This window comes from Triticum dicoccoides, chromosome 1A (genome assembly GCF_002162155.2).
Source record: "Triticum dicoccoides isolate Atlit2015 ecotype Zavitan chromosome 1A, WEW_v2.0, whole genome shotgun sequence".
NCBI classification, from domain to species: domain Eukaryota; kingdom Viridiplantae; phylum Streptophyta; class Magnoliopsida; order Poales; family Poaceae; genus Triticum; species Triticum dicoccoides.
The window spans coordinates 241,163,369-241,174,253 of NC_041380.1; the positions used below are offsets into that span (position 1 = coordinate 241,163,369).

General features: G+C 48.4%; 1 protein-coding gene across 1 annotated transcript in view; it reads left to right on the plus strand.

Moving 5' to 3' along the window:
• The first annotated feature begins 1,055 nt into the window (after positions 1 to 1,055).
• Positions 1,056 to 10,885, plus strand: part of LOC119267451 (histone acetyltransferase GCN5) — a 33,772-nt gene continuing 23,942 nt past the window's right edge. The window contains exons 1-7 of the mRNA XM_037548838.1: positions 1,056 to 1,616; positions 1,713 to 1,777; positions 1,858 to 1,938; positions 2,073 to 2,144; positions 2,453 to 2,621; positions 2,899 to 2,942; positions 3,067 to 3,166. Coding sequence (XP_037404735.1) covers positions 1,167 to 1,616; positions 1,713 to 1,777; positions 1,858 to 1,938; positions 2,073 to 2,144; positions 2,453 to 2,621; positions 2,899 to 2,942; positions 3,067 to 3,166 — 981 coding nt within the window. The 5' untranslated portion in view covers positions 1,056 to 1,166. The remainder of the gene's footprint in view (positions 1,617 to 1,712; positions 1,778 to 1,857; positions 1,939 to 2,072; positions 2,145 to 2,452; positions 2,622 to 2,898; positions 2,943 to 3,066; positions 3,167 to 10,885) is intronic.

Here is a 10,885-nt window from a genome sequence, read left to right on the forward strand (position 1 = left end):
TGAAAAAAGATCTAGGGTTTACCCCAGAGCAGGTCGAAAGGAGTGACGTGACTTGCTATGACGATGCCTTCGATAAGGTAATGACGCCAAAAGATGCCGCTATCGTCCACCATAACCGTAGTCGAGGCTCGGTTTTCACCGAAAGTCTTGCCGCTCCAAACTCGTTACCGGACAGATCTGAAGCCAGATCCACCGCTGCCTCCTGGCCGGCCACCACCAACAGGCCAGCACGCAGCACAGCGGCCGTCGCCGTTACACCGGGCAAAGCCCCAACCTGGATGCCCGACCCAGATCAGGAGCCCCAGATCCAAGCCGCCAAGTAGGTTGTAGGCCACACTGTCTCCACGCACGGTGCGCCCACATCGCCAGGCCAACCGAATCATCGTGCTTTTCCCGTCCCGCGGCGGTGGCCGCCACCGTCCGCAACTCCTCTGTCGCGCGCAGAGCTCTCACATGCCTGCGTCACCACAAGGGAATTGTTGTCCCGCCGCCATCTTCATCAGGGCCGCCCGGCCTTTGCCAGGGAGACCCCTCCGGTGACGGCGAGACAAGGAGGGGAGGGGGAGGAGTCGCGGCGGCTAGGGTTTTTTCTCCTCCGAGCCGCCAGGAAGATAAAAACCACCGTTTGTCAAATACAAGTCAATCCACTTTTCGCCAAGCATCCGCTTTCCATCACAACACATCTAAGCATGGGATTTATGGCTGCTTTTGCTTGGCGGCCGTCTACACTCCCACAAACGTCTCGTAGGTTTGTTTTAGGTTTGCCCGATGTCAGACAAGTGGTCGCGTCTATATACAAACAGAGGTCTGCATCAGATGGTAAAATACGGTAAAATTGTTTGAACGACTCTGATTCTTTACCGGTGATTTAAGTGTCCGTTTTAAAAAAATATGTGATTTGTTTTCTTCCGGTACAATGCACGAGCATATTTGTAGTGAGTAGTTAACGAAGATTTTCTCGGGAAGCCGTTGGAGAAGCCCCACAGAACCGAAGTTTCGCGTCCGCTGACTAACATTAGTTTCTACAACAAAATACATGGTCCTACTGCCAGTGAGACGATAGAATTCGGCCGATTTCGAATACCTACGCAAACGGCAGAAGACACAGAACCTTCTGGATTCCAGATCTCCTCGAAACCCTAACCCCTCGAACTTCTAGAACCTCCATGGACGGCCTCGCGGCGCCCTCACCCTCCCACTCCGGCGCCACGTCGGGCGGCGGCGCCTCCCACCGCAAGCGGAAGCTTCCGCCACCATCCCTCTCTGACGCCACCGCCGACGAGGACGACGACACCACGGCGCCGTCGTCCCCCGCCACCTCCCTATCCTCGCCTTCCCGCCCGTCGTCTCCGTCCTCCTCCCATTCTGACGAGGATGACGACGACTCCCTTACCACCTTCACCGCCGCTCGCCTCGATGCCGCACCTGCATCCTCATCCGGCAGGCCTCCGAAGCCCGACTCGTCGTCCGCATCTGCCGTCGCAGCGGCGGCTCCTAAGCCCGATGCCGCGTCCGCGGCGGCTGGAGACGGGAAGGAGGACTCCAAGGGGCTGTTCACGGACAATATCCAGACTAGTGGCGCTTACAGCGCCCGCGAGGAGGGTCTCAAGCGTGAGGTGAAAACTTAGCTTTGAGTTACTTCGTTTGATTGTTGTTAACCGTGTTAGGGTTCATTAGAATGAATTTGCTAAAGGGGTTAATTTATTCTGCAGGAAGATACAGGGAAGCTGAAATTTCTCTGTTATTCTAACGATGGAGTCGACGAACATATGATCTGGTGCGCATTCTAATTCATTTCATAGCTTCGAACTTATGAATTATGATGGTACTTGTTATTGACTGCTATGTCTTCCCCAGGTTGGTAGGTTTGAAGAATATCTTTGCACGGCAGCTCCCTAATATGCCCAAGGAGTATATAGTCCGACTTGTTATGGATAGGTAATGCCCAATCTAATGTGTGTATGGTTTATAATTTAGATAATGCCACTGTGGTTTATTTTTTGAGGGTTGCTTAAATTTCTTGATTCCTAAATAGTACTTACAAAGTTAACTAACTGTATTTTGTTTTGCAGAACTCACAAGTCAATGATGGTTATCAGGAATAATAATGTTGTAGGAGGCATTACTTACCGCCCTTATGCAAGGTAATGTTGCCATTTTCAGAGCTAGCATTTCTTCGGTCTAACCAGATTATCATTTAGTGATTTGTAATGATCTGAGTGTCTCATACAACTGTATTTACTCTTGGAATCTATCTTTCAATCAATGGTCTCAAGCATTTACCAGGTTAGATTGCAGGATGGTATGTTTACATTTATTTCTCTATGTTGGTTTTGTTTATACTATACTCTGTTTAGCACCATGTCAGTGATCTTCCTTTTCTGCTGCATAAGTTAGTGTCACAAGCCTGGTGCATTAGTTAGTGGCCTAATCGTGCTTTCAAAAACTGTAGCCAGAGGTTCGGAGAAATAGCATTTTGTGCAATTACAGCTGATGAACAAGTTAAAGGCTACGGAACAAGGCTAATGAATCATCTGAAGCAACATGCCCGAGATGCTGATGGCCTCACTCATTTCTTAACTTATGCAGATAACAATGCTGTTGGTTATTTTGTAAAGCAGGTGTGGCCATCTGTCCTTGTATAACTTACTCTAAAATTTATGTATCATGTGTTAGTGCTAAAAAACTAAAGTCCCATTTATTATGTGTGAACATTTGAAGCATCATGTATTTTATAAAATCAATATTTTCCATTTTGCAGGATTTCACAAAGGAAAATGAATAGTCTAACATGAAAAACTAAATTCCCATCCATTATAAAATGAAGTTACACCTCAGCCTCACAAAATGAATATTTTTTTATAGAAAAGGACATAAATAGTTATTTTCCATTTGCAGGGTTTCACAAAGGAGATCACATTCGACAAAGAAAGATGGCAGGGGTAAGTCTGGTCTACAGCATATCTTTGTAAATTATTTTGGCTTGTCAGGTTATTATGTTCCCTAAAGAGTATGCTATTGATCTATCTAATTGTACCTTACATATTAACAGCTTGCTGGTTCTAGGTACATCAAGGACTATGATGGAGGAATACTGATGGAGTGCAAAATTGATCAAAAGCTTCCGTATGTTGATCTAGCAACAATGATTCGGCGCCAAAGACAGGTGTAGTGCCAGACTAATAGCTGCCCTGACCATGAACTGCGAGTAATTAGCTCCTGCCAACCCTCCAATTGAAAACATGTAGATGTGATGTTAAGACACTAGTAAAGTAGGTGCAATGTTCTAGAAGCAGATCTATTAGACCGGGTACCCGGCAAAATACCCATAACAGCCGCCCCCCTTTGAGTATGCAAAACCAGGTGGTCAACAGGTTTTAAGAGGCCGGGTTAACCATCTGTTTACCCGGTATATTCTATTTACTGGCCTTTAGTCAGGTGGTTAATGAATAGTGAGTTGTTTTGTGATGTGGGGCCGGAATTACACCCGCCATGCCAAGCCAAAGGGCAATGGTACCAAAGCCTAACTACCCTCTCAGGAACTTAACATGTGACAACTTGGTATTAGGAGGTCAGATCCTTGGCTCCGCATCCGCTACCATGGGTTCCCCCGTTACCTTTGATGACATGAAGAAGCTCCTGGGGAACACCACGGACGCCAACTTGAACCTCAAGCTTGAGAAGATTGAGACCGACATCAATGACCTCAAGCAGCAGGCATTAGCCCAGCGATGCGCCATTGCTCACTTGGAAATGTCTGCTTCGTCTAATGCCCCAACCAAAACAGAGGCTGAGCACTCCAACGACACCAGCTCCTAGTATGGTGATTGCTTCAAGAAGGCAGGCGGCGCCATGCCAAAATTTCATAAACTGGAATTTGCAATCTACGATAGCAAGGAGGATTCACTACCCTGGTTGACTCGATTTCAAGCTCACACTACTATAGAATTGCCTTGCCTGTCAGATGGTACAAGGCGAGCCAAGTTTTCTCATCCTATAAGGCAGCCCTGCTGTAGCCAAGTTTTTTCATCCTAGAAGGCAGCCTTGCAATGCATTGACATGCTAGAACGCAGACTAATTCTCCCAAGTCATTCTGAGTTTTCATCTCTATACTACTTGTGAAGAAATGATATAAGTCTTGGTGTTTTTGCTTGATTATCTTGCTAACACCCTCTTTAAAAAGAGAGAATCACATCTGGTGACTTTTAGTAGTGGTTAACACTCTAGCCAGATTGATTTCATCCTCTCGAGAAGAGAAGATAGGTGTGCGTGCCTAGATTGTAAGGTGATACCTGGAGAGAGTGTTCTCCCTCAGCATAAGCTAGTGGTTGTAGACTTTTGCTTTCGGATTCGTGTCCAGCGGGATAAGCATGCCAAAGTTGCTAGAACGAAGTGGTGGAAGCTCAAGGGGGAGGTAGCTCAGGTGTTCAAGGAGGGCCCTTGGGAGGAAGGAGGGAATGAGGACATTGTGTGGATGAAGATGGCGACTTGCATTCGTAAGGTGGCCTAAGAGGAGTTTGGAGTGTCCAGGGGAAGAAGCGAAGGTAAGGATACCTGGTGGTGGAATGATGATGTCCATAAGGCGATTAAGGAGAAGAAAGATTGTTTCAGACGCCTATACCTGGATAGGACTGAAGACAACATAGAGAAGTACAAGATGGCGAAGAAGGCCGCAAAGCGAGCTGTCGGTGAAGCAAGGGGTCAAGCATGTGAGGACCTCTACTAGCGGTTAGGTATGAAGGAAGGCGAAAGGGACATCTATAAGATGGCCAAGATCCGAGAGAGGCAGACGAGGGATGTTAGCCAAGTCAAATGTGCATCAAGGACGGATTAGACCAACTCCTGGTGAAGGACGAGGAGATTAAGCATAGATGGCGGGAGTACTTCAACAAGCTGTTCAATGGGGAGAATGAGAGTTCTACGATTGAATTGAAGGACTCCTTTGATGAGACCAGCAGGCGTTTTGTGCGGCGAATCCAGGAGTCTGAGGTCAAGGAGGCTTTAAAAAGGATGAAAGGAGGCAAGGCGATGGGCCCTGATTGTATCCTCATTGAGGTGCGGAAAGGCCTCAGGGACATAGCTATAGTATGGCTAACCAAGCTTTTCAACCTCATTTTTCGGGCAAACAAGATGCCAGAAGAATGGAGACGGAGTAATCTTCAAGAACAAGGGGGATGTTCAGAGTTGTACTAATTACTGTGGAATTAAGCTGATGAGCCATACAATGAAGCTATGGGAGAGAGTCGTTGAGCACAACTTAAGAAGAATGACAAGCGTCACCAAAAATCAGTTTGGTTTCATGCCTTGGAGGTCGAACATGGAAGTCATTTTCTTGGTACGACAACTTATGGAGAGATACAAGGAGCAAAAGAAGGATTTGCATTTGTGTTCATTGACTTGGAGAAGGCCTATGATAAGATTCCGCGAAATGTCATGTGGTGGGCCTTGGAGAAACACATAGTGACAGCAAAGTACATTACCCTCATCAAGGACATGTACGGTAATGTTGTGACAACTGTTCGAATAAGTGATGTCAACATTGATGACTTCCTGATTAAGATCGGACTGCATCAAAGGACAACTTTGAGCCCTTATCTTTTTGCCTTGGTGATGGATGAGGTCACATTAAGACAGGACCGCACCAGGGTCCCATGGTGTATGCTCTTTGCAGATGATGTGGTGCTAGTTACGATAGCCGGACGGGGGTCAATAGGAGTTATGGAGACAAACCTTGGATTCGAAAGGTTTTAGGCTTAGTAGAACTAAAACCGAGTACATGAGGTGCGGTTTCACTACTACTAGGCACGAGGAGGAGGTTAGCCTTGATGGGCAGGTGGTGCCTCAGAAGGACACCGGGGTCAATGTTGCAGAAGGATGGGCGTATTGATGAAGATGTGAACCATCGCATCAAAGCCGGATGGATGAAGTGGCGCCAAGCTTCTCGCATTCTCTGTGACAAGAGTGCCACAAAAGCTAAAAAGGCAAGTTCTATAGGACGGCGGTTCGACCCGCAATGTTGTATGGCGCTGAGTGTTGGCCGACTAAAAGGCGACATGTTCAACAGTTAGGTGTGGCGGAGATGTGCATGTTGAGATGGATGTGTGTCCACATGAGGAAGGATTGAGTCCGGAATGATAATATACGAGATAGAGTTGGGGTAGCACCAATTGAAGAGAAGCTTGTCCAACATCGTCTGAGATGGTTTGGGCATATTCAGCGCAGGCCTCCAGAAGCTCCAGCGCATAGCGGATAGCAGATGGCTAAAGCGTGCGGATAATGTCAAGAAAGGTCAGGGTAGACTGAATTTAACATGGGAGGAGTCCGTAAAGAGAGATCTGAAGGATTGGAGTATCACCAAAGAACTAGCTATGGACAAGGGTGCGTGGAAGCTTGCTATCCATGTGCCAAAACCATGAGTTGGTCGCGAGATCTTATGGGTTTCACCTCTACCCTACCATGAGTATCGTGCTCTCAATGAGCGGAGGTGAAAAGGACAAGTTCCCCACCCCGATGGTTGATGAGCTTCTGGACGAGCTTCGTGGGGCCGATTCTTCACTAAGCTGGATCTTTGTTCAGGCTATCATCAAATGCGCATGCACGATGATGACATCCACAAGACGACATTCTGGATGCATCAGGGGCTTTTTGAGTTTGTGGTTACACCATTCGGCCTTACCAACGCACCGGCCTTACCAACGCACCGACAATGTTCCAGGTGCTCCTGAACGCCGTCCTATGACCACTTCTCCAGCACTTTGTCCTCGTATTTTTTGATGACATCCTCATTTACACAGTCCAACATGGCTGACCATGTGTGCCATGTTCGTGCAGTTTTCCAGGTTTTGAAGGAGCATCAATTGGTCCTCAAACACTCCATGTGCATCGAAGGTGGCATACTTGGGCCACATCATCTCCGAGGTAGGAGTCGCAATGGACCCAACCAAGGTTCAGGTGGTCAAGGACTAGCCGACGCCACTGACGGTGCATGCTCTTCATGGTTTCATTCGCCTTGTAGTATACTATTGCAAGTTCATGTTCATGTGTGACTTTGGCTCCATCACCGCCCCCCTCACCAACCTCCTTAAGAGGGCTATAGTTGGACGAACAACGCGATGAGTGCCTTTGAGGCTCTAAAGGAGGAGGCACTCACTTCTTCGTTGGTGCTACACATGCCAAACTTCACCAAGCCATTTGTCGTCCATTTTGATGCCTCTAGATCCAGATTTGGAGCGGTGCTCCATCAGGGAGGAGTGGTGGCTTGCGAGCCATGCCAAGTTGGCGGCTTACGAGCGTGAGCTCATTTGGCTAGTCCATGCTATGTGGCATTGGAGGCCATATCTATGGGGGTGGTCATTTCGGGTACGCACAAATCATTTCAGCTTGAAGTACATGCTTGATCAGCGCCTATCAACAATCTCACAGAACAATTGAGTTAGCAAATTTTACTCGGGTATGACTTTGTCGTCGAGTTCAGGCCAGGAAGACTTAACACGGTGCCAGATGCTCTCTGTCGCCGGGAGGAGGACCATGGTGCATCGTTGGCAATCTCAGTCAAAGTTCAAAAAAGCGCTAGGCGTTAATTATGCATTTGGCCACCTACTTGTGCTTTTGTAGCTTAGGCGTGATTAGGCGAAATTAGGCGTTTAGTACTGTAGCTTGAAGAAATAAGCTTGATGGACTGGCCTAGCCCATTAAACCACATGCCCATCTTCCTATTCTCCTACTAAACCTCTAATATGTGCACAGTCGACAGAAAGCTAGGTTTCCTCCTCACGCCGCCTCTTCCCCTCGTCCTCTCTCCCTTTTGCATAATGCGACCTCTCTCCTTCCTCTACCCCTCCATCGATATCTCGCCGGAGAAGCTTGATCCCTCGTCGGAGAATCTCGATTCGTCGTCAGAGTGGTTGAATCCTCGCCGGCAAGGACGAATCCTCGCAGGGGAGATTGCTTTCTTGCCTGAGGAATGTGATTCCTCGCCGGAGAACCTCTCCGGCCGCTTTTTTGAGCGCCTAGGGCCAAAGCGAGGCGTTATGCCAACGCCCAACGCTTATGCGCACCTAGGCGAGCGCCTAATAGCGCCTTCTTGAACAATGATCTCAGTCCCCCTCATTTACCCTCTATGAGGATCTGCGGGCTGAAACAGCGGCTGATCCAACCCTGGTCTCGCTGCACCAGAAGCTCGAGGTTGGTGAGCTGGCTGCCAAGTGGGGATACATCGATGGTTTTATTACATTCAACAATCGGGTCTATGTGTTGGACACTTCCCACTTGTTGCCTGCTATCTTGGCAGCCACACACAGGGCACGAAGGGATACAAAAGACTCTGCATCGGCTCTGCCGTGATTTCCATGTGCCATGGGACCGTGCTGTTGTGGAGGAATTTGTTCGTTCTTGCACCATTTGTCAAAAAGGGCAACCTGGTGCATGTAGCTCCCGCTTGCGCAGGGTCCAGGGAAGGGTCCGACCACTTTGGGTCTATAGTACGCAGCCTTTCCCTACATTTCTGTAAGAGGCTGTTTCCAGGACTTGAACCCATGACCTCATGGTCACAAGGCAGCAGCTTTACCACTGCGCCAAGGCTCCCCTTCACCATTTGTCAGCGCAACAAAATTGAGCAGTTGCTGCCAGCTGGCCTTGTACAACCACCTCAGGCGCCATCTCAAGTGTGGGTAGACATTTCCATGGACTTCATCGAGGGCCTTCCCAAATTCCGTGGCAAGACTGTGCTCTTGTCAGTGGTGGATCGCTTCTTGAAGGCAGCACACTTCATACTGCTTGCCCACCTATACACTGCTGCAGCTGTAGCACAGGCCTTCTGCACAGAGATTGTCCGTCTACATGGCCTACATGAGTCCGTCGTCTTCAATGGGGAACCGGTCTTCACCAGCAACTTTTGGTCTGAACTATTTCGCTTGACCAGTGTACACCTCTACATGGGTTCAGCCTTTCACCCACAGTTGTAAACTGTGTTATTGTCATGTATCTCCGCTGCATGACTGGGGACAGGCCACACACTTGACTACAGCAGGGCTGCCTTTGGGCGGAATACTGCTATAACACTTCCTTGTAGACAACACTCCATGATACGCCATTTAAGGTGCTATATGGCTGAGATCCCCCAGCAATGCACTCCTATCAGCCAGGAGCTGCTCATGTGCAAGCCGTGGAGTTCTTAGCCAAGGATCGTGATGAGTTAATTCGTGAAGTTAGGAATCATCTCCTCCAAGCACAGCCACGTGACAAGAAGAAGGTGGTATTTGGCTGAGATCCCCCAGCAATGCACTCCTATCAGCCAGGAGCTGCTTGTGTGCAAGCCGTGGAGGTCTTAGCCAAGGATTGTGATGAGTTCATTCGTGAAGTTAGGAACCATCTCCTCCAAGCACAGCCGCGTGACAAGAAGTTCTATGATGCCAACCATCACGAAGTTCTCTTTATGGTTGACCAGTGGGTCTGGCTACGCTCCAACCACCGCCTAGTGGCATTCTTAGGAGTCAAACGGGGCAAGCTCTCTACAGGTTTCCATGGATAATGATCGAGAAAGTTGGTCTAGTATCGGCTCCAGCTCCCGGCTTCACGATGTGTTTCATGTCAGTCAGCTTAGGGCTTTCCATGGAGAACCCCCCCACAGCACCACCTCTCCTTCCAGAAGTTCACCATGGCAAAGTTGTTCCTAAACCTCTGAAGGCACCACCTCTCCTTCCAGAAGTTCACCATGGCAAAATTGTTCCTAAACCTCTGAAGGCACTTAAAGGTTTGCCTCAGTCGAGGTGCTCGCTAGATCCTAGTACACAGTGCGGACAGTGCAGCATCTGAAGCTTCTTGGGAGGACCTCAAAGAGTTCCAAGATGTACCCAGCATTTCAGCTCGAGGACGAGCTGTTGATGGAGGTGGAGGAGGCGGAGGTGATGTGATGTGGAGCCAGCATTACACCCGCCATGCCAAGCCAAAGGGGGACACAGTAGGAGAGTCCTACACAGATTCAAGGCCAGTTTGGTTCTTGACCTGCTGCCATCGAGCCTGGCCTGGAGCATCTGGCTGTTTCTATCTACTTGTTTGGATACCATCCTTGAGGGACCTGGGGTAGCCTGGCCTGAGTGACCAAAAGAAGTACTTAGCCTGGCAGGAGAATCCAGGTAGTGGTTAGCCTGGTCCACACGCACCGAATCCCATGCCTGGTGACCATAAATAGCTGTATGGGACGCTGACTACATCAATAGTTATTGGTGGACTGGCTAATGTGCTGTTTTAAGAAGCTAGAAAACTCTCCAGGCCAGGCAAGCAACCAAACGCCTTTAGGTCTGGGCTGCCTGACCAGGCAAAATTTCATGAATATTTCATGACCACACAGGCAGCACTGTTGCCCAGGCACACCACCGTGGATGCAAACCAAACCAGCTCTCAGATTAGCCTTCTTTTAGATTTGTTTAGTTGCCTTTGCCTTATTCCCACGTCAGTTAGCTTTGCGAAAAATCGTGTTAGTTAGGAAAGATGGGAGTCCTAGTACGATTATGTTAGGAGCCAGCTATCAATAAAGCTTGGCGATCAATGCTGTTGGGGAGTATTGAATAATAAACACATAAAAAGGGAGTTTACCTCCGCAGCCCTATCTCTTCCTCCTTGGCACAACGACGCCGAAGCCCAGACATCCTCGCCCTCGCTCTCCCACCTCCCATAACTACCCTCTCAGGAACTTAACGTGACATGTTCAGGACATTTGTAATGACTGGTCAATCCAGCTCACAGCACAATGCTCTAAAATAAGTCTAGGTCAAACACTAGTATGTATAAGCCTTTGGTTCAATCATTTTAATATTTAGTCAAACGACACTAACAATAGGTCTTTTCTGAAGATTTTCAGTAACAAGTAGGAATGGCAGGATGGCAA